The sequence below is a fragment of the Grus americana genome, chromosome Z (assembly GCF_028858705.1).
Source record: "Grus americana isolate bGruAme1 chromosome Z, bGruAme1.mat, whole genome shotgun sequence".
Taxonomy (NCBI): domain Eukaryota; kingdom Metazoa; phylum Chordata; class Aves; order Gruiformes; family Gruidae; genus Grus; species Grus americana.
Window position 1 is genome coordinate 15,354,705 of NC_072891.1, and position 23,954 is coordinate 15,378,658.

At 38.3% G+C, this 23,954-nt stretch overlaps 1 protein-coding gene across 3 annotated transcripts in view; it reads right to left on the reverse strand.

Annotated features, from left to right (window-relative positions):
• RICTOR (RPTOR independent companion of MTOR complex 2) overlaps positions 1–23,954 on the reverse strand; it is a 91,143-nt gene that overhangs the window by 29,172 nt on the left and 38,017 nt on the right. For 2 of the 3 annotated variants that reach the window (XM_054808888.1, XM_054808889.1), the window contains 13 exons: positions 21,287–21,413; positions 20,123–20,292; positions 19,807–19,874; positions 18,780–18,847; positions 12,400–12,482; positions 11,655–11,742; positions 9,706–9,796; positions 9,505–9,571; positions 9,326–9,406; positions 7,362–7,462; positions 4,790–4,952; positions 4,277–4,378; positions 1,787–1,833 (listed from right to left, as the gene is read on the reverse strand). In XM_054808888.1, the coding sequence (XP_054664863.1) occupies positions 1,787–1,833; positions 4,277–4,378; positions 4,790–4,952; positions 7,362–7,462; positions 9,326–9,406; positions 9,505–9,571; positions 9,706–9,796; positions 11,655–11,742; positions 12,400–12,482; positions 18,780–18,847; positions 19,807–19,874; positions 20,123–20,292; positions 21,287–21,413 (1,256 nt within the window). Of the gene's footprint in view, positions 1–1,786; positions 1,834–4,276; positions 4,379–4,789; positions 4,953–7,361; positions 7,463–9,325; positions 9,407–9,504; positions 9,572–9,705; positions 9,797–11,654; positions 11,743–12,399; positions 12,483–18,310; positions 18,673–18,779; positions 18,848–19,806; positions 19,875–20,122; positions 20,293–21,286; positions 21,414–23,954 lie in introns of those variants that run through there. The other variant, XM_054808890.1, reaches the window with a different exon arrangement.

Consider the following 23,954-nt stretch of genomic DNA (forward strand, 5'->3'; position numbering starts at 1 on the left):
TTAACTCAGAATTTTTGAAATCACAGTGAGCAATATGGCTTGAGTTTGGCATTGCAGGAATAAATCTTCAAAGAGCTTCCCCTTGCTAATTCGTCAAAAAATAAACACACATTTGTGCTTTAAAGTAATACAGAATGTTCTGTCTGAAGGTAGATATGCCAAGCATTAAGAAAACTTAACTAAAGCACTGCATCTTTAGGTAATAAAAAGTAAGCCACTATCCCCAACTCCAAACACAGGACCAATTATAAAGGAAATGAGGGCTTCTTTAAATTTAGCAATAAATATACATGTAACACACACACTTACATGTGTGTGTATATAATGCGTGTATATAGGTATGTACATACACATACATATGTACATACACATTGCATTAATGGTATCTTTATAAAATGAAGGAATCTATATCAAAGACATCTGCAATTTCACTTTAATGGCCATAAGATCATCACAAGAACACTTAACAGTAAAAAAAAATTTAAAAAAATCAACTTACGGAAGGACAAATAAATGTACTTTACACTTCAAAAACAAAGTGGTTGAAAAATTTTTATGATCAGCAGTGAAACTAGAAAGATTCGGGGCATAATTAGTTATAATTAAACAAGGGCAACAGCATTTTAAAACCATTAAAGCATCTAACCCCCAAACCTGCAGAAAGGATCAATGAACCGTAGCAGTTTTACACTAACTCAGTCCTGTATTTTGTCAATTTATTTGGAATTAAATTATTTAGGCACTGAACAATGCTGAGAGCAGCACATAACCAGGGAACAGGAACACTGTCCCAGGCAGGTAGGTAGAGGGGTGGGTGTGGGTGTCACAGCCAAGACTGCAGACATTGCTTTAGAGAAACAACATTATAAGCCACCTGATTTGGAAAACAATCCTTTATCACAAAGTACAGATTGGCAATTAAGGTATCGGGAAGAAAGAAACCCACAAATGCAAAATTAAATTATGGCTATGATTACAATGGGACTACCACTTATGCTGGGAACCCTCTATAAAAGTAGCCTGATTACTTTTTAGTAAAAATTTAAAATGGAGCAGCATGAGCCTTTCAGCATGTGTTTTAACTTTAGGTTTTTCCTCAAACTCATGTACAAGTAGCTTTCCATGCCTACAAATACAGAACTACTCTTCAAAATAATTTAATCAAATCAACTTCTGAAATGAATGTTAAAAGGGACATCCAAGAACTAATTAGTAACACTTCTACCACACATCCACAAAGGTAAAAAAGTCTTAATGCCAACAGACATGAAAGGAATCAAAGGTATACTTCCTTTTGTTGCTATGGGGTTGTATTTTTTTTTGGTTGGTGGGTTTTTTTTCTGTTGTTTGCCAAATCACACATGCTTCCCCTGCCATTAGTATCCACTAGAAATAACTTCTCTTGGATTTTGATGAAAGCTATAACTATGTGACTGTACAACTGTAGATCTATTCTGTCAAAATTTGTCAAGTGCTGACATCAAACAATGTATGAAATACCAAAGAGGTAATACTTTAAGGTTTCAAATGAAATAGGGTGTTTGCAAAATTGGTATGATTGTTGTTAAGTGAATAAATATATAAAGTATCTATGCATAGAAAAGAAACTGCTAAAGCTTAAAGACCTGTTCATTTAAAGCAAATATTGCAACCTAACTTTTCATTTTTACTGCTTACCTATAGATTTAAGTTTTAGAAATGTGACATTTCCAAGTTTACTGCAATATTACTACCCATTTTGTCCAAATTTCTTTCTTCAAAGGAAATCTACATAATTTTTACATACCTGTGCAATTGCTCATCTTTATAGTTCCTTAGATTTACATTCGGCCACTAGAAAAATAGCAAATATAGCACTAAATTAAAACTTGTACATCAGTCCTTGATTAGTCACTAAAATTTACTCATTTCTATTATAGTTAGATTCACCTAATAATTAGGAATGTAAATTTTCTTGCATCTAATGTTACCTAAAAAAAAAAAAAAATCCTTATTTTATTGAAAAGCCCACACTCCTTGCTCCAAGAACGGTTCAATTTTTTTCTAGAGAACAGGGAATGTAAGTCACATACTATGTGTACAAGACCACAATTCTAATGAAAACAGCAAACTATGAAAAGCTATGAAAAATAAACAATTTTGCCCAGTTTCTTCTCTGTAAATAACAGAATTTGATATGCATAATAGGGAAATAATTTTTTGTTGTTGGTTTCACTATTAATCAGATTTGTGTAAAAATAAACATTATTCTGTTACAGCTCACTTAAATATTGCTTATTAAAATGGTATATAAACTCTTCTGTTGATACTTCAATTAGGCATTTTAAGAAGGATGACATGAAGTCATAATACTCTCTTCTGGACCTATCCTTTCCTCCTATTATATTTTCCTCTGGTTTTACAGCCTTCTGTTGTCTCTATGGTTTCAGATTTACTTTTGTTGCTATTAGTAAGTCGCTTCTTGGAAGGAATGGAAAAAAGTGCATCAAACATTCTTCTTTCCAATGTAAGCAATACAGTTCTACATTTCCAACTGGTATACCAGTACTAAGACTTACAGTGCATTAATTAACGATTAGTAAAACTGACTACATTAGTAACAGTGCCAGATAAAGTATGTCCTTGACAGCAGAGCTTCAAAGATGCAATTCCTCCATCCTGACCACTGCCACTTTTGCTGCTCTTTTAGCAGCTTAGACAGCTGAGCAAGTAAAAAAAGGCAAGTAAGGGACAGTGAGGTCGTTAGAAAGCTGATGCTCTACAGCCTTAAGGGTGCAACAGACAAAAGGGAGGTGAGTAGCCACATGAGATAGTGAAGTCCGAACTGGGGAATCTGGATCCTCCTCCTTCAAAGACTAAAGATGGACCATTCTGATAACATTATCTTACTTTATGCTGATGTTGTGCAGTTTAACAGGAACAGAAGTGGTTAGCATTAAACCAGAAAACACACAAACTTCTCATTCTGAAAGACAGAAGTCCCTGATTTTGAGACATTAGCAACTGTTTAACAGGACACTAGAAAATATACTGCTGTGGAGGTCTGAGATACCAGGGAAACTGACAGTTTGACCTCAATTTCAGGCAAAAAACCTCAACAACTTAGTGGTCAACTACATAAAATGTCAATTGTCAAAATACTACACAGAACAATTAATAGTGAGACTCTGAAGAACAGTTTCTTGATAATATCTTTAATACTAAATCATAGATATCTAGTAATTCAGTAAGTCTAGTAATTGCAGTAAAAAGGCTGTAAACAGTGAAATTTGGAGGAGCAAGGCTACAGTGATACACATATTCAGGTTTTTATACCAGATTCTTGCTCTTGCAAGTTTATCTGTCCCTGAAAAAATGCAGAGAAATATTTCAGGTTTGGGTTGTTTGTTTTTTGGTTGGTTTATTTTGTTGTTTGGGGTTTGTTTTGGTTTTCTTTTAATATAATCTTGACTTCGATTGTCACCATTAATCCTTTTTTGTACTTTCACCATCTTTATAATAACACAGTAAAGAAGACAGAAAATGTTACTTGGGGGTGACAACCAAAGGATAGCTTTGATGCACAGAGTAACAGAAACTATTTTGGCTCAAAGACTATACTGAGTACTCAGAAAGTTTTCTTATTCAGAGAAAGTAAGTTTTCTGCTTATAAGAGCCTGCCTCCTTAAGATAAGTGTTTTTAAGATAATGCCCTCTCTGTCAGGGATATTTGCTTTATTTTGTAATGAACTTGATAGTATGGGAGTAGTTCTATCAGTTAAAAACATACAATGAAGCTGCATACCACTGACGTTTGTGTGGCTCAGTGTAAGCATCTAAAGTTTGATCTATAACCCACCTCCAGCCTTAAACTTCAGCTCACGTTACATAAAAAAATCTGCTATGAAACTGAACAAGGCAGTATCTCTTGGATTTGAAGTCTTGGATTTGTGAAGTTTGGATTGAAGTCTAAAGTATTATCAGCTTTAAAGTCATTACAGCTAATTCTGTAAAGTTTATTTCTATACAGATAAAGTTATGTAAAATTTAATACTGCTTATTACAGAATTTGTGAATTTAACAGTAGTGTATTTTTGTATATAGCTTAAGGGTTGTATACAAAGAGACTGTATCAGTACTGATTAAACCCATGAAATCCTAATATTCTGGAATAAAACAGATTATGTGACTTACTATAGAATTACTATTAGAAAGCCAAAGCTCACATGTGAAACCTACCTTTTCTTTTCTAAAAAATTTCATAAAAGTAATAATATCATGCCCTTTTTAAGCTCACCTTCAGTATGGTCCCTATTAGATTCCAATTCCAGTCAAGGTTCTCTTTATGATTGAGAACTTGGCTGTCTCGAAGATTCATTACAAGTGCTTCTTCTGTATCCTGGAATACATACATGAAAAACTACAGTAAGTTCCCTTGCATCATTTTTTTCAGTCTTGTCACATGATATACTTACTGTTCATACAACAATCATTAAAAGGGCTACACTCCACAGTTATTTGCATTTGAAAGTAAATTGCATGGTTATAGTATGCATTAAGAATCTAATAGTAAGAGATCACAACTGGTCCTAAAAAGCATGAAAAATTTTTGGAATTTCACACCTCAATTTATAGAAGTACAATACAGTATCCACAAGTTAACTACAAGACAAATTCAGTGAAAAAGATACTACAAAGAAAGCACATAAATGGCTCTGAATTAGATGAGAGAGTGAAGCTTGGGGGGCAGGATCTAAGTCTCCAAAATACAAAGTCAAACTCAGTTTTGAAAAATGAATAATGGTAATACCTTTAAAATAAAGATGTCTTTCTGCACACGGTACTGATCCCTTTTTTGGTGTGTTGAGATTGCTTTCTGAATAATATGATCTAAATGGAGGCTGTAAGGTTTAGGTCCTCTTTTTTTCATCTCGTGAAAACGTTTTAAGCAGTTGAGTGCAGCACTTGCTCGTCTAATAGAAAAAAAATAATACTATAATCAGTATTTGGCAACTGTTACCCAACTAAAGAGCATCAGTGCTATATTTTGAATAATTAAACATAGCTCAAGAAAGAACCAACCAATAATTCCAAAAGGAAATAAAAATAAAATAATTTTCTTGATACAAGCTTTCATACATCCATAGGTCTCAGTCTTGTACTGAAATTATACAGAAAATTATCTCTCCAAATTTCTAGTACTGAAGAAGGAGCCTTATTGATACCTTTTCTTCTATTCTGCAATTAGTGGTGTCTATCACAGTTCATAAAAGATACTATAAAGTTGATAAAATATTGTGACACATCACAGTAGATCAATGTTGTTCACTAAAGTTGAGAGTTGAGGGGGCTAGCTTCAGCTTTGACTAACAAAGTATTTCTTGTAAATTTTTTTTTTTTTCTCCCCAGAAGGTGGCAGGAGTATCAGTAGTATGTTTCCTGCTCTTTATATCTAAACAGCACAGCAACAGTAAATAAGAAGTTTTCCAGGAAAAGATAGGAAGTAATAGAAATGACAGTTGACAAGGGCAGAAACAGTTAATTACAAAACAGTGTTAGCAGAAAAAAACCAACCAGCTGAGCAAATAAAATAAGGAAGTCTATAAATGAGGAGGTAAGTCTACCTTTCTTCCCCATAAACAAAAATTCTCATAGGGTAGGAAAATGTTTTTGTTTTATATTATCTTCAAACAAATACCTTTGAATTTGGTCACTTATCTAAATTACATAAATTTAATCTATTTCAGTTTTCCAGAGTATGAAATAACACAGAACATTAACCAAAACCAAGATCCCCAAATAAAAAAAACAACACTTCTACAAAATTACGTTCTTCCAACAAATGCCAAAAAGCAAGAAAACTGCAGGTAATCCACAAACGTATCCCTTCTGCTCTTCATCCATCCTCTCATCCCACAGCTTTGACCAAGTGAAATACCATGTCAGAGTTTCAGATATGCCTTTTTTGAAAAAGAACTGTCTTTTCACATGCCAAATCTTCTACTGACATATCAGAAACCTTCAAAACTAAAAAGCAGAAAAGCAGTATGCTTCTTGGAAGCACTCTACAAGCAGCATTTATCATGTCACAGTAACAGTTCAGAGAGATTCTGTAAATTTATCACTGACAACACAATGAAAGACAAAATAGAGAGTTATGATATATTTATCGAATACTGATCTGACAAGGCAGATCAGGAATGGGAAAAGTAATTAAAAACATTTCCTTTACTATTAAAAGAAACTCCAACATACTCAATTTAAATGGTCTACAGAGAAATGCAAATAAGAAGACTGAGTTACAGAGACACATTTTAAAGACACATGATTCTAACAAATTATTTGACTTCTTTCATCAGGAGGTTTAAATTGTGTGAAGTACCCAGGACATGGCATTTTATGACAAAGCACTTCAAAGGTTTAATTGCAAGATTAGTGGATTTACAGAGAAATTCTAAAAAACAAGTAAAATAAAAAACCCATAGGTTTTTAAATTCTCAAAATTCAAGTATTTCTAGTTCAAGGAGGAATAAAAAGCTTCTATAATTTTTTTTTTTTTTTGAGTCAGATGCCTAAATACATCTCATTTGATCAGGACCATGACTGCCAAAAAGTTCCCTAATACTGCTTAACTACATGCCACTGCAGAATGCCACACTAAGTTTAAAATTTCTGTTCGTAAGTTCTTCTATTTAAATGGAATTGAAAGGAACTGAAAATACTATCAGTGCAAACTTCAAACAAAAGCACCAGATAGTTTTACAATAATTACTATTACAATCACCATTTTCTTCTAAAGAAAAAAAATGGTTTAAAAAAGCGCAAAAAACCATCTCTATGCCAATATTACATTTTTTGCTCCTGCTCACACTAATGACGACTCACTGATTTGGTCTATTACTATTTAATTAGCTACAGATAAACAACAACAGAAGAAAAAATTGGTTCAGGCTTCTTTAGTTTTGAAAGCTTAGTTGTCCCAAAATGCCAAAAAATAAAAGTGTGAAACAATGGAGAGGTCAAACACAGAGAACACTTCTTGGATGCTGCTTTGTCAGACAGTGCCTTAAGAGCTCACTTAAGAAAAATTCTGTGTAAAAACCTTGCAGTCTATGCAAAAGTGTTCTGAAATCTATTATCAAAACTTTCTTTCCAAATTTCTGAATTGTTACTGTAAACACTTTTGGAATGATACACTGGAAACTATTTCCCTAGTAAGTGTGACAGAGCATTTCTATATGCATGCGTTTGTTTGCTTTTAAATAAAGACACTAGTGGTTTCAGCCACCAGGAAACTTGTAATGTAGGTTTTCACTCAACTGTAGCAGGAAAAGGAGGAGATGTAAATATTTTTGCTTTTAAGTGTAACTTAGAATTCTTACAGTCTTTTCTCTTTCATGATGTCAAAAGATGCTGCCATGTTCATTAACGTTGGTAAACAGTGCAGGTGATGGCTGTGAGAATGAGGAAGAATGGTGTTTGCCTAAAAGCAAAAGACCAGTTAGAATAACTCATTACGACATTTTCAGCCATCTCGTTAGGATCAACATTTGAAGAATCTAACGCTTTTCACAGAACTTTCACAAATGCATGACAACAAAACTACCTTTTGCGTAATGTCAGAGCAATAATTACACACACCATTTTGAATATTTGATGTAACTAATCAATCTGAAATATAATTGAAAGTAACTCAAGACAATTTTAGATTTCAGAGTCTACTAATCTGTATTGCTTTCATTGGTGGTTTAAGTGGTAACATGCAAAAATTTGGAAAGCATCAGATATCCTTATGTCATATGTATAAAACTACTAAAAAATCTAAAATCAGAAATACAATTTAAGTTGTTGATTTCTATTAAAATCTTTCTGCACACACACACAAAATTATTAATAACATAATTTCCTAAGTTACTAAACATTTAATTGCTTTTATTTTGGGAAACATAGGTAGTTCTGCAAATATTTTTGGAAACTAAAGAATAATGAAGATAGATAAATTACTTCATCTCTTAAAACTAAATAAAAGTACAAATATTTGTTCAGAGTTTTGATAAACAGTCATCTTTGACTAATGAATCATCTCTTCAGAAAACCAAAAAATACTTATGCTTTGCAGAATACTCAAATATCAGTAAGTGTCACTCTCACTCAAAAGTATTCTGGGAACCAGAAAAATAGCATGTATCATTACAGATTCCTCTTTTTCAACTACATGGCTGACTGAATACTCAAGAAATTCCCCCAATTATTTAAAGAAAAATCACTGAAAAGACTAAAGAACAGCTTTGTTGTGGTTGTGACCCATGCTGCGGAGCTGAGCTGTTGTAAATCACTGTAGTAATAAGCAATCCTGTACCTCAAGATTGTGATCTTGTTTTCTGGAGCATTAAGCGCCACTGAAATGAGTCCAGTCTGAAGAGGCAGGATATGTCTGATAACTCCTATTCAAATTTTTATAAGACAATGTTGTATTTCACAATCTTACCATCTCTTATAGAGGTTTATTTGGAAAAGAGAGTAATAAAAACCACAAGAAAACTGATTAAAAAGTGCTTTGCTGCATATGCTATTCTTGTCATCAAGAAAGGATATGAAAAATAAAAGAACTGTTTTGCAGGAAAGGTAAACAGTATCGCTTCACATATGACTAATGGCTCCCTGGGAGGCTGAAAGGCAGCACCAGAGTGTATATGAAAACAATAATATCATCTCTATACCAAAATAGTTTAGGTTAAGAAAGAGAAGCTAGTGTAACAGATATGTTATGTAGAGGGAAGTGGAACAAAGCAAGGCCCTTTCAGCTTCTCTGTAGCAGGGGCTACCCATAGCAGTGCTGAAAACACTCCACCAAGTTGGAGTTGCCCAAATGAATAACATCAAGTGCCCCAGATGCATCAAACTGAACATGAAAAATGTTTCATCTGCCTAGCCTGTAAGGCAGAAAGCTAAGCACACTGCCAGAGGGCTACCATCATTGTAAGAAAAACAAAAAAAATCAGCAATGGTCCTTTTCCCAAATACAGTAACTGATGGGTGGGTTTGCAGGACTCCAGCTTAAAAATACAACTGGCTACTGAGGCAAGGAAGTGTCTTGGTGAGAGTTTGACAACTGAGGATTATCCTTGAAACAGAACCCCCAGCACTTTCAATACTTTCCAAACTGTCTTCCTATTGATTCATACTGGTTTTAATATATGAAGTGCCAGAAGATGTAAATTAACCCATTATTCTGATGCAAAGTAGATGTTCCAAGCTTGTAACACAAATTCAAAGCTGTAATAGGAAATACCTATTTACAACTAGCTACTAATACTACTTATTCTCAGTAAAAAGTTTTACTTACCATGTGCAAAAGTTCTCCTAAAAGGATAGTTGCTCTAACAGATACATGGTCATCACTACTTGTGATCACTTCAACCAGACCCTTCAAGAAGTTAAAAAATTATTACAACATGTGTAACATTCTCATGTTTATAGGAAAAAAGTAGCAAGCATCCATTTAAACTTAAAGTCATTCGTTACCTCTAGAAGTCCGTTGGTAATAAAAGCTGAAAGCACTAAAGCCAAATAATTATCCATGAGATCAGGCCTAAGGAGAAAAAAAAAGTATGGAAACAGTTTAGGAAGTTAATTTCTTACTGTGCCTGCAAGAAACATAAATATTTTGTCAACATCACCACAAAACAAAAACCAGGGTTTAGACTAAGTTCACTAAATGCTCACCTTGACCTGGCTCGATGGGGTAATATAGTTTTAGCTTCAGCAGCTACAAAGCCATCAGAAAGTCTCCAGCAGTCCTGAAACCTGCCTGGATCTAGAACAAGATAATATGGACAATTTTAATGGGACAATTATAAACTGATTGAGTTTACAAAGGAGTAATTCTAAAGACAAAAGACTCGCTCTGCTAGATTAGATGTTAGGAAGACATTCTTTCCTGTGAGAGTGGTGAGGCACTGGAACAGGTTGCCCAGAGAAGCTGTGGATGCCCCATCCCTGGAAGTGTTCAAGGCCAGGTTGGATGGGGCTTTGGGCAACCTGGTCTAGTGGAGGGTGTCCCTGTCCATGGCAGGGGGGTTGGAACTAGTGGGGCTTTAAGGTCTCTTCCAACCCAAACCATTCTCTATGAAGCAGCATACACTTGGCCCTAGGAAAAATAAGTCTGCTAAAGTGCAGCTGAGATACACAATATATAGAAAAGACTGTTTAATAACTTTATGTAATTTTCACTAATACTTCTACATTGCTAATGCTTCTAACACTTCAAAGTCATCTAATTTGTAATAATGCGTTTACCTGGCCTTTTGTGTATGTATGGGGTGTGCATGGCAAGGTTTTGGTAGTGGGGGGGCTACAGGGGTGGCTTCTGCAAGAAGCTGCTAGAAGCCTCCCCTACATCCGATAGGGCCAACGCCAGCCGGCCCTAAGATGGATTCACTGCTGGCCAAGGCGAAGCCCATCAGTAACGATGGTAGTGCCTCTGGGATAACATATTTAAGAAGGGGGGGCGGGGGGGGGAAAACAACAAAAAAACAAACAAGCAGCAGTTTTTGCAGCCAGAGAGAGGAGTGAGAATATGAGAGGAACAACTTTACAGACACCAAGGTCAGTGCAGACGGATGGGGAGCAGGTGCTCCAGGCTCCAGAACAGAGATTCCTCTGCAGCCCATGGTGAAGACCATGGTGAGGCAGACCATCCACCTGCAGCCCATGGAGGTTGATGGTGGAGCAGATATCCACCTGCAGCCTGTGGAGGACCCAAGGCTGGAGCAGGTGGATGCCCAAAGGAGGCTCTGACCCTGTGGGAAGCCCACTCTGGAGCAGGCTCCTGGCAGGACCTGTGGACCCATGGAAAGAGGAGCCCACGCTGGAGCAGGTTTGCTGGCAGGACTTATGACCCCGTGGGGGACCCACGCTGGAGCAGTCTGCTACTGAAGGTCTGCACCCCATGGAAGGGACCCACACTGGAGCAGCTCGTGAAGAACTTCAGCTTGTGGGAAGGAGTCACATTGGAGAAGTTCATGGAAGACTGTCTCCCTTGGGAGGGACCCCATGCTGGAGATTGGGAGGAGTGTGAGGAGTCCTCCCCCTAAGGAGGAAGGAGCAGCAGAGACAACGTGTGATGAACTGACCACAGCCCCCATTCCCTGTCCCCCTGTGCTGGGGGTGGGGAGGAGGTAGAGAAAACTGGGAGTAAAGTTGAGCCCAGGAAGGGAGAGGTGAGAGAAGGTGTTTTAAGATTGGGTTTTATTTCTCATTACTCTGATTTGATTGGTAATAAATTAGATTAATTTTTGCTAAGTTGAATCTGTTTTGCCTGTGATGGTAATTGGTGAGTGATCTCTCCCTGTCCTTATCTCGACCAACGAGTCTTTCGTTGTATTTTCTCTTCACTGCCCAGCTGAGAATGAGCGACAGAGCAGCTTTGGTGGGGACTTGCGTCCAGCCAGGGCCAATCCACCAGTGTAAGTGCTCCATTATACTCTACTGCTGATCGTTTATCAAACTTAGAACACTTAACAGTTGATAAAGATTTTTAAACAGGACTTAGCTCACCCAATGAATTCAGTGATAAAACAGTTAATACTGACATATTTTATAATATAGAGGAGACAGTGATTGTAGAAGAGCCTCAGATAGAATTCTTACATGAACTGCTTCTAAGTACTTACCTACACTGAGAAGTGCCTCAATAAATTCTTTTGCAATAACAGGCAGAGGAAGGCGAAATATATCATAGAGAACTTCAAGCAGACCACGCTATCAAAAAAACACAACAGGAATTTTACAGATTTAAAAAAATTGACCTTTTGTTCATTATTAATACTGAAGTTGAGATTTCTAGAGAATGATAAAATTGCTGTATTTATTTCAGTGTTTCTTTTTTTGTTAACATGCTTATTTTCAAAAACAAATAATCTGCAGAAAGGAAGAAGGGAAGGGGCTTGTTTAGTTTAGAACTGTGCCTTATTGTCACCAGGAATTCTACAGAAGCTCAAGCTACTTGCATTACAAATCTTTAGTACAGTTACTTGCTGCCACCATCAATTTCTTGGTTTAATAGGTAATTGGGAAGAAACAGTTTTATTTATCTCCGATTCAACTCTGATTATTAGGCTTTAAATTTGTAACCGCAGTTACTGTGAACTTGCTTTGACGTGTGTCCAGAGTAAAGATTAATTTACGTACTTTCCTCTCCTCCATTCCCTCTTCTCAGACATACAGGGTGTACTTCCATTCTCACAGGAATTTCATAACAGAATTACAGACTTGAACTTGGGGGTCAAATAAGCTCGAGGATAGTGGTCTCATAACTGGAGTCTATGTTTAAGCCTCTAGATTGTTAAAATGTTAAGAATATGCTAATTTAAACATCCAATATTACTTCTGCATCACTACGAAATATTTACTACCTACCCGTATTTCCATATTTGGTATACAGAGTACCCCAATAAGAGACTGAATCCCAGAATTTCCAGGTTTGCACAGGCTGATAATACCTAGAAAACATTAAATATATAATAACATTCCCTTGCCAAACAAAAAAAGCATTAGACATATTCTTAAATTTGATTTCCAGTTTGAGTAGAAGCACAGATAACAAAAATTACTAATCATAAACATTTTCACCTTCAGTTTCACCTGCTTTCCAATCAATAATATTTAACAAGACCTTCTAACTACAAAGCTTTGTTTCCTCATTAAAAACAATAGCTACTTTTACCCTTTCCACTGTGAACAGTATTTTCAAATTATCTGTTAAAAACACTTACATGGAAGAAATGACAGAAAGAAAAGACAAAATTGTTAATAGAGAATGAATCTTAAACCTGAAAGATTTGCATCATCTTGGCAGAACTGTGATAAGTTTCTCCATCAAAAGCTATATCTTCACCTAAAATTATTTAGTTCCTTTTAATCTCAGGTGAATTCTAAACAAGTTTAAACATACTTGGAATAACATTCTCTGTGCACTGTTTTAAACCATCTTTTCCCAAATGACCAGTGCTCATGTCCAGAAGTTTTAACACAGTACATTTTAACTTTGCATAAAATCTCAGAGCCTCTCTTATAACTTAGTCCTTTTATAATGTATTTTTACTCTATTAGTTTAATATTTCAATATTCATAGAAAAAACATTCAAATTGTTTCTAAATGTTACAGAATAACACCTAAAGCTTACACTGCTTTTCAGCCTCAGTTTATACACAGTCTCTTCATTAAACATGGCTGCCAAGACAGTAAGCTAGCTCATTTAAAATCATTGAATGGTTTGGGTTGGAAGAGATCTCAAAGATCATCTAGTTCCAACCCCCCTGCTACAGGGTGGGGGGAATGTCATTTCCCTGACCTCTTCATACTTCACAGAATAAATTAAAAACTTACAGAAACATGCTAGCCAGAAAACAACCCTGTTTCTCCAAAATGCAACTTTAAACAGACAAAAGTAACATAGGTCTGCACAGTTTTTCTTTAAACATTACTAAAAAATGACAAAATATCACTTAGTCATCTATTTATTTTCACTAATACAAATTTAAATTTTGACATGTGCTTTATATGAACTTGAAGATAGTCCTCAATTTCAAAACTTCTGTATCACAGAAACTTAAGATGTGCACATGTGGCCACAGACACACTCAGGGCATTACACAGTGCACCTCAGAGGCCTTTCCCAAGAGCATACAGTGGCCACATACCAATTGCAATGTAGGAATACATTTGGGTGCATGCATTCATTGCTGCATGCTCCATTTTTATCTCTAAGGACATGATCATACATGAGGATACAGTACATAGTAACTATCAGCTCTGAAGAACATCCCAGTCTGGAAAATAAGGAGAGCAGAATAGGAGAATCACAGAATGGTTTGGGTTGGAAGGGACCTCAAAGATCATCTAGTTCCAAACCCCCTGCTGCGTGCAGGGACACCCTCCACTAGACCAGGTTGCCCAAAGCCCCATCCAACCTGGCCTTGAACACTTCCAGGGATGGGGCATCCACAACCTCTCTGGGCAACCTGTTCCAGTGTCTCACCACTCTAACAGTAAAGAATTTCCTTCTAACGTCTAATCTAAATCGACCCTCCTTCAGCTTAAACCCATTACCCCTTGTCCAGTCACTACACTCCCTGATAAACAGTCCCTCACCAGCTTTCCTGTAGGTCCCTTCACATACTGGAAGGCCACAATTAGATCTCCCCACAGCCTTCTTTTCTCCAGGCTGAACAATCCCAACTCTCTCAGCCTGTCCTCACAGCAGAGGTGCTCCAGCCCTCTCATCAGCTTCGTGGCCCTCCTCTGGACTCGCTCCAACAGCTCCATATCTCTCCTGTACTGGGGACCCCAGAGCTGGACGCTGTACTCCAGGTGGGGTCTCACCAGAGCAGAGGGGCAGGATCACCTCCCTCGACCTGCTGGTCACGCTGCTTTTGATGCAGCCCAGGACACGGTTGGCTTTCTGGGCTGCAAGCGCACACTGCTGGCTCATGTTGAGCCTCTCATCTATCAATACCCCCAAGTCCTTCTCCTCAGGGCTGCTCTCAATCCATTCCTTGCCCAGCCTATAGTCGTGCTTGGGACTGCGTCAACCCACGTGCAGGACCTTGCACTTGGCCTTGTTGAACTTCATGTGGTTTGCACAGGCCCACCTCTCCAGCCTGTCAAGGTCCCTCTGGATGGCATCCCTTCCCTCCAGTGTGTCAACCACACCACACAGCTTGGTGTCGTCGGCAAACTTGCTGAGGGGGCACTCGATCCCACTGTCCATGTTGCCGACAAAGATGTTGAACAGTGCCGGTCCGAGTACTGACCCCTGAGGAATGCCACTCATCACTGTCCTCCACTTGGACATTGAGCCGTTGACCACAACATTTGAGTGCGACCATCCAGCCAATTCCTTATCCACCAAGTAGTCCATCCATTGAATCCATGTCTCTCCAATTTAGAGACAAGGATGTCATGCGGGACAGTGTCAAATGCCTTGCACAAGTCCAGGTAGATGATGTCAGTTGCCCTTCCCTTATCCACCGATGCTGTAACCCCATCAATAGGAGGCCACCAAATTTGTCAGGCATGATTTGCCCTTAGTGAAGCCATGTTGGCTGTCAATAGTCACCTCCTTATTTTCCATGTGCCTGAGCACAGTCTCCAGGAGGGTCTGCTCCATAATCTTGCCAGGCACAGAGGTGAGACTGACAGACCTGTAGTTCCCTGGGTCTTCCTTTTTACCCTTCTTAAAAATGGGGGTTATGTTCCCCATCTTCCAGTCGGTGGGAACTTCACCGGACTGCCAGGACTTCTCAAATATGATGGAGAGTGGCCTGGGCACTTCATCCACCAGTTCCCTCAGGACCTGTGGATGCAACTCATCAGGTCCCATGGACTTGTGCACCTTCAGCTTCCTTAGATATTCTCGAACCTGATCTTCTCCTACAGAGGGTGGTTCTGCATTCTCCCAGTCCCTGCCTTCTGCGACCTGGGCAATGTGGCTTGAGCATTTGCCAGCGAAGACTGAGGCAAAGAAGTCATTGAGTACCTCAGCCTTTTCCATATCCTGGCTAACCAGGTCACCCATTTCCTTCTGGAGGGGGCCTGCATTTTCCCTCATCCTCATTTTCTCACTAACATACCTATAGAAGCTTTTCTTGTTGTCCTTGACATCCCTGGCCAGACTAATTTCTATCAGGGCTTTGGCTTTCCTAACCTGATCCCTGGCTGCTCGGACAGTTTCTCTGTATTCCTCCCAGGCTACCTGCCCTTGCTTCCACCCTCTGTAGGCTTCCTTTTTGTGTTTGACTTTGCCCAGGAGCTCCTTGTCCATCCATGGGGGCCTCCTGGTGTTTTTGCTTGACTTCCTCTTCGTTGGGATGCATTGCTCCTGAGCTTGGAGGAGGTGGCCCTTGAATATTAGCCAGCTTTCTTGGGTCCCGCTTCCTTCCAGGGCTTTGTCCCATGGTATTCTACCAAGCAGGTCCCTGAAGAGGCCAAAGTCTGCTCTCCTGAAGTCCAGGGTAGTGAGCTTGCTGCGCGCCCTCCTCGCTGCCCTGAGGATCCTGAATTCCACCATTTTGTGGTCACTGCAGCCAAGGCTGCCGTTGAGCTTGACGTCCCCTACCAGGCCCTCCTTATTGGTGAGAATTAGGTCCAGCATGGCACCTGTCCTCGTTGGCTCCTCTATCACTTGGAGGAGAAAGTTGTCATCAACACATTCCAGGAACTTCCTGGATTGCTTGTGTTATGCTGCGTTGTCCCTCCAACAGATGTCAGGGTGGTTGAAGTCCCCCATAAGGACCAGGGCTTGTGAGTGTGAGGCTGCTCCTATGTGCCTATAGAGGGCCTCATCCACTTGGACTTCCTGGTCAGGTGGCCTGTAGCAGACCCCCACTATGATGTCCTCTGCCCCAGCCCTCCCTTTAATCCTGACCCATAGGCTTTCAGTGGGCTCCTCATCCCTCCCCAGGTGGAGCTCCATGCACTCCAGCTGGTCATTGACATAGAGGACGATGCCCCCTCCTCATCTGCCCTGCCTGTCCTTCCTAAAGAGCCTGTATCCTTCCATCCCAACACTCCAGTCATTGGAGCTATCCCACCATGTTTCTGTAATGCCAATAATTTCATAGCCTTTCAGACGCACACACGTCTCCAGCTCCCCATGTTTGCTCCCCATGCTCCGTGCGTTCGCATAGAGGCATTTCAGTTGTGCCCCCGATGAGGCTGACTTATTGGCTGGGGTGGCTGGAATTCTTTTGATGTATCTCCCAGTGTTACCCTGTTGGTTCCTGTTGCATCCGGAGCCCCTGGCTCGTCTCCTCTAGGCTTCGAGCATGCTGTAGTGCATCCAGCACGTCTCTGAGCAGTAGGCTGAGGGCCCTCACCAGCGCCCTGTCCCTCCAACCTAGGCACATCATCCCACAAGATGTCGCTGGCAAGCCTGATGTTATCCCCCTCCCCCTTCGAGCCTAGTTTAAAGCTCTGTCCATGAGCCCCGCTAGTTCCTGGGCAAAGATCCTCTTCCCCCTTGAGAGAGATGAATCCCATCAGGGTTCATCAGGCCTGGTGCCATGTAGGCTGCCCCATTGTCAAAGAACCCAAAGTTGTGGTGTTGGCACCAGCCACGGAGCCATGCATTTATGGACTGTGTCCGCCTGTTCCACCCAACATTGCCGCCCTTAACTGGAAGGAGGGAGGAGAATATTACCTGTGCTCCCAAATCCTTCAGTGACTGCCCTAAGAGCCTGAAGTCCCTTTTGATTGCTTTTGTGGTACGTCTCTGCTTCATCCCCACCCACATGGAGAAGCAGCAGCGGGTAATAGTCAGAGGGTGTACCAGGCTGAGGAGTTTCCTAGTGATGTCCTTGACATGGGCCCTGGGGAGGCAGAAGACTTTTCTAAGAGGAGGGTCTGCCCTGCATATTGGGCCCTCCGTACCCTTCAGATCGGAGTCCCCTACAACTATAACTCTCCTTTTCTTCTTTGTTGAGAACTCAGCAGACAGTACAGAGAGGCAAAAAACCCTACACAAAAAGCTAAAACAAAACCAAAGAACACCCCAAGCCTGGTTTAGCTACATGTCATTTGGGAAGACGGACAGTGTAAGGACATTTTTGTACTAAAAACATTTAAGATGTTAGTCTCCAACATTACAGGTAATATAAAAAGGATGAACGTGTAACAGCAAAAGTGTCATGGCAAATAACATATTCCAAGACCATTGTTTCTTCAGTCACTTGAACTTTCAGCACATGCTTTTAGTTCTAAGTGTCTGGGTAAACAAAGATTCACAGAGTGGTAGGAGTTGGAAGGGACCTCTGGAAACCATCTAGTCCAACCCCTCTGCTCGAGCAGGATCACCTAGAGCAGGTTGCACAGGATCACGTCCAGGAGGGTTTTGAATGTCTCCAGAGAAGGAGACTCCACAACTACACAAGAAGCCATACAAGATACGGCAACACTCCTATCAGAAACTGCTTCCTAGAAGTTTCAAAGTTGTCACAAACTTCCCAAGTTTCCTCCCCAAAAAAGTGACAATACATGTAAGAAACTTTTGAAGGATACTTAGATATTAAATTAAGCTTAGTGATAATTTTCAGAACATTAAAAAATAAAGCAAATAGTCTTACAATGAGAAAGTCTGTCTATACAGTCTGAATCCTTCTTAACTATAGCCTGTAAAAATCCTACTCAAAATTTTGGTAAATAGTCCTATGAACTGATTTAGTTTATTTGCAAGACAGTCTTGACTAAAAGAATTAGCAGTCCCTAAGGCAGTATCTTCATGTTAGGTATTGTAATATTTCAGAGAAAGGATTTAGAAAATGCAAAAACCTGCTTTTGTTACTTATATGTATCTTCTACATGAAAAATCCCAAACTATGTCCATCTGCAATTTCTCTTCAGCTATGGCACTTGGTTCTGTTGGTATCCCTTCACACAGACAAAAAGATTTCTTAGTTATAGTGGCAGAACCATCTCAAAGGCAAATTCTTACGATGTTATTTTCAACATCCTGTCACCCATCAAATGCCAAGAAGCATCATCAAAGTACAACTCATAAGGCGTTGTACACAAGGCAAAGGAGAATGCTGCATCTTGTCAGCATAGTCAAAGAAAACTATGTATGAGTCCTCCAATTTTACAGTATCAAAACACATCTTAGTAGCATTGAAGGAAGCCAGTAATAGAAACTAGACACATCAAATGAGGCAAATTCTGTGTTTAAACAAACCACTCTTTTATACTAGAAAGTAAAATTCCTCTTCCAATCATCCAGCTTCAAACAAACAAAAAATCTTACCTGCCCATGATCGAAATGCTGCCACTATTCCCATTTTACTAGCTAGGAACCTTGCTTCTCTGTCCTCCCTGTCATTAAAACAGCAAATGACACAATACAGTAAATTACTGTAAAACAAATAGTGTTACTAACATAGCAAGAAAAAGTAGTTAACTACTTTTTAGATGGGGGACAAAACCCAGAGTAAGAGAAATCTTCTATGTATGCACACGTGTCTATATGTATTTATGCAATGTGTATACACATACACAAAGATTAGAAATTTTAAGTATTGTTACTTTTCCTTTTCCAGGGGAGTTTCCATGCTAAGAAGATAAAAATCAAAGCAAACACCTATATGTGGTCAAATGAATCACTCTGCACCTGCACTGACCATGAGTCTACAGCAGAGACCTGAAGATTTGGACCTTATTCAGCTACCCAAACCTAAGCATCTAATGCCATTTGATAATTAAAACAACCTGAATAATTCAAGTTGGGAGCAATCTCAGGAGGTCTCTAGTCCAAACTCCTGCACAAAGGAGTTGTCGGGTATGAGACCAGATCAGGTTATACTCAAGGCTTTATCCAGGTCGGTCTCATAAAACAACCAAGGATGAAGGCTGCAGGACCTCTGCAGATAGACTGTTCCAACACTTGACTGGCCTCACAGAAAATTTTCCCCACCCTTCTATCAAGTTGGAACCTCTCTTAATTCAATTTCTCTCTGGTGCTTCTTGTCCTCCCACCTTCCACCACCATCAAGGGCCCTGGCTACATCTTCTTGATAATGTCTTTATATGTATTAGAAAGGGTGCTATTCAGGGGAGGGTGTCACCCAACCTTCTCTTCTCCAGGCTAAACAAGCCCTTTTAAATCTTAAAGGTTTAAGAGTATTTTTGGAAGTTGCATTCTAACCTACTGTATTCAACTTCAAGTACTTTAGTATTATTCATTGCTTTTATTTTCACTTTGGAAACAAAAATAGCTTAATTCCAATACCATGAACACAACTGGTAGCACAAGTAGCAGCAGCACTAACACTTACTTGAGTTGTCCTTCTGCTGTGTCTGGATTATGCCTGTAGTGAAAATCTGTGTAAGGAGCTAAAATTCGCTAAACAAAAGAAAGACATGCATTACTTTCACATGAGAATACAGTTAAATGTGTCTTGCCCTTTCCTCAGTCCCACTCCAATCTGTCATGTTATTCCTGCTTTATAAATCATTACGCTCTTAGCCTAAAACGTTGTATTTTAAACATTTTGCACTAACACAGAGGGTGAAATCTGAGATGAAAATTAACATTTTCATTGGTAATACAATATTTAATTTCTGTCACTAAAAAAGTAAAACTGAACCCACCTCTAATTCTACATCTGCTCGCACATACTGTCGGGTCTTTGGATGATTAATGAGGTGCAAAACTGTAGTTATCAGAGCCTCATTTATTCGGCTTAGCTGACAATCAATCACATTTTTCAAGATGGTACTTAAACCACCCCGAAGAGCCACCACCTCGGGATTCTGAAGTGCTAGATAAAGAAAAACATGTCACTTCGACCAGTGATAGGAAAGAAAACATTTCACAGCTTCCAATATGACAAACTTGTCATCTCTTTAGTAAATATATTTTTTTCTTCCTGAACACTGCTGAGGCACATATAAAGCTTTTAATGGAACTGACTGACATTAGCAATGAATTGAGATTTTGGATTAATTCATCATGAACTAAAATACTGGTCAGTTAATCGCCATTGTGCAGCAATTTCCCAACTTATTTCCAACCAAGTTTCTATACAGTAGTCTCTGGATTTCCCCGCTTAAAGGTTTTGTGCTTCACTGGAGTGACGTGGATAAAATATTTATACTAGAATATAAAAGAGTAACTGTTTATTTCTTTAAAACAGAAGTTTTTATCTTGGAAACATTGCTGAAGTTATTTCTCACTGATTGATTTGAAAAAAATCAAAACAAAACAAATACAACTTTAAAAATCAGCACCCTCATGCAAGTATAGGCAATTAGTATAAATCGCTGTTCAGATAGCCTTTATAGGGACACAAGTACTGACTTCCAGAAGCCAGCTAACCACAGTACCCACTGTAAAAAAAAAATTAAAAAATTAAAGAAAGATTTTTTTGTAGTTCACTGAATTCTTGTATTTTTGTCAGCATCTCACATATGGAATTCTCCCTACTTCCAATCCATTAGTTTTAAAAACATCAACTGCAGCAGGGAAACGTTTAAGGCAAATAAAAAATTGACAAGTCTTAAAGGAAAGAACAGCACCTGAAATCTTCAGGTACATCACTTTAAAATTTTAAAGTTATTTTGTTTTATATCAAACTAATGACTAAAATCCATGAAACTGACGTTAAGAACATTTAAGATCAAATTCATTATTACACAAATACCTGTAATTATTTGAATACAATCTATTTAATACAAACCCATAGAAAAGAATCTCTTAGACAACTGATGACAACCATGTCAAATTTTTTCTTAATTAGCTTTCAGTTATCTTACCTAGTTCACAGATAATGGCTATACATGCTCGAACCATTCTGTCTCTTTCTTGAAGACCATCATTTCCAACTGCTATCAAAGAATTAGTAATAGAACTGGGGAACAATGAAGCATTCACAGTGATCATCTGCCAAAAATGAAAGAAAAAGCCCTCTGGTTTCTTCATAGTATTTCTCTCTATATAGTCACACATTCACCAGCATTCTGTTTCCTAGATACAGCCAGACAGACCACTCCATATATTACTTGGTTGTATCTGGCGAATCCTCAAAACAATTTCTTTTGTTCTTCAAATTCTTCATGTGTCAATTTACCATTCTCTTCCTGCTTCAGTTTTTTATTTTTATATTATTTTATCATAATAGGAAAGAGTTAAAAAGATGACTGTTGCAGAGAGAACTATGGCTACTTTTTTCATATTTTTTCAAAGAATTTCTTTATCAACAAAGAATGCTATCCAACGACATACATTAGATTACAACTCTTATGGAAGATTCATTCAAACTGCAGCAGATTCTTCATTAGCTATTCAACTGTTCTATTAGCTAAGTCTAAAATCTTCTGTTTGTGGTGAGATCCTTAGATTGCTGCAGACTACCAAAAAGGACAGTCAACAGGAGATGCTGCTACGGTATTTGGAACGCAACTGTCAGTAACACCCCTATATCCTCCTTCATGTTACCTGATCTTCCTAGAACTGCAGTGCAATTCAACTTCATCATGAGTTATGTAGCTATGGTAGAAAACACACACACACACCCCCTCCTTAAGTTTTCATCTGTGCTTTTCAGTTTAACAAGACCTGTATCCATTAATCAAGTCATCCTTCAATCAAAAAAAATTGCAATAAATTTGAGACAGAATAGAAGAACAGATTTTAACAGCCAATGCTCATTTGCACTACTGAAGACGTCCTGCACCATGGAAATCCTCAGCTGCTAATTTAGGACAATCAGAATTTACACCAGATTAAGGAGCAAGACCCTCTGCACACATTAAAGGCAAAAAACCCCACTCCAAAACAACCAACCAATACCAGCACTCCTTGCCCTCTCCCAAATGAGGCTTTGACTACAAAGGCTGAGTAGGTGTTTGTTCACATTTTTTCATAGTTTGCAAAAATTACATATACATAATCACTATATACATATTACTAAGGAGGAAGTAGGCTTTTCTGTCTGACTGCTTAAAAAGGGAACCACATAATGTGTTATAGCCCACTCAACCATGTCACTTTTTTCCTACCAATAAATAAAAGTGAGATGTAAAAAAAATACTTGATATCCAAACACCTAAAAACTTAATGTTAGTTTTCCAAGGTTTTGTTTAATATCCCTTTTGTTTCCAAAAAAAGCAGTCTTCATCTTATTTTTTCAAAATTTTGTCCTATATTTGTTTTACAGCTCCCTTAGATGTCTTACAGATATTTAGTCAGACAAAGGGGATTAACTGTTTTATCTTTTTCGCAGAGGATGTTAAAATGAGATCAACCATTATGACCAATACACTGGAACACTTTAACAATTTTATTTAAGATATGTTTTTTGAGAAACTTCTTGTCATATATAATGTTGTCACCCACAAAACAGGAAGCTTTAAGATAGGACTCTAAAGAAAAAACACACTCTTCCCCACCCACGCAGTCTTTCACTTTTACAGTGGTATGAAGTACAAAAATTAGCAATAGAATTGGTGTATCAGTCCACTCTACAAAATTATAACCTTTTTTTCTGCTGATATTGACATGTACTCAGTGTGAGAACACAAGCAGCCTCTTAAGGCTGTTCTGTTTCATTGTTTTCCTTGGTTTTAAGGCATGAGAAGGAATGATTTCTTTCTTTTATGATTCTATTCCAAGTATATTAATAACAAAAAACTTTTGCATTTGCTTTCATTCTGCTCTAGGTATTGAAATGCAGTTCTAAAGACCAAGGACAGGAGATACAAAGCTACTTACAAGCAGCTATAATGAAATAAGTAACAAAGACTGTGAATTTTGTCTTTAAAAATTCCTTTAAAAAAAGGGGAAGAAAAAAGTTGATTCATATTGTTCTAACCCTGACTTCTGCTTTGCAAATAAAACATCCTGCCTATTAAATTAGAAATCAATAAGACCTTTTTTTACATTAGATGGAAGAACGCTTTCTGAAGCAACTTTATGCCATCCTTTTCATGGCTGAAGACACTGTTAAATTGCAAAGCCGTTACTAGGAAGTGTAGAAGTGATTACAGTCACAAGACAGTGAGCACTCAAAGCCTTCACAAAAATATCAGAAAACCAGTTTAAAAAGTTTAAAATTGTTTTTCTTTTCTCTTCATATACTACTTTAACCTGCATATTTTTTAAACAAGTTTATAATTAAGTCCCTTTTATAAAATTCATAAAACAGGATTAGCATTCTATATTTTGTTGTTCCAATCTATGAAAAGAAAGAAAGCAAAAGAATGTTTTAATTTTAAAATTTTATATCTATGCTATTCTTACACGGGCATTTTTGCTATCAAAAATGAGAATTGCATCCAGAATTTGAAATTGAAAACAATAGTTCTGTGATGCTGGTGGAACCCAGTTCAGCTCTTCCACGCCTCACAGTAAATTATCTCCTGCATAAATGAATTAACTCTTTGTTTTAGTTGCCATTCATTCCCCTCTTCTAGACCTTTATAT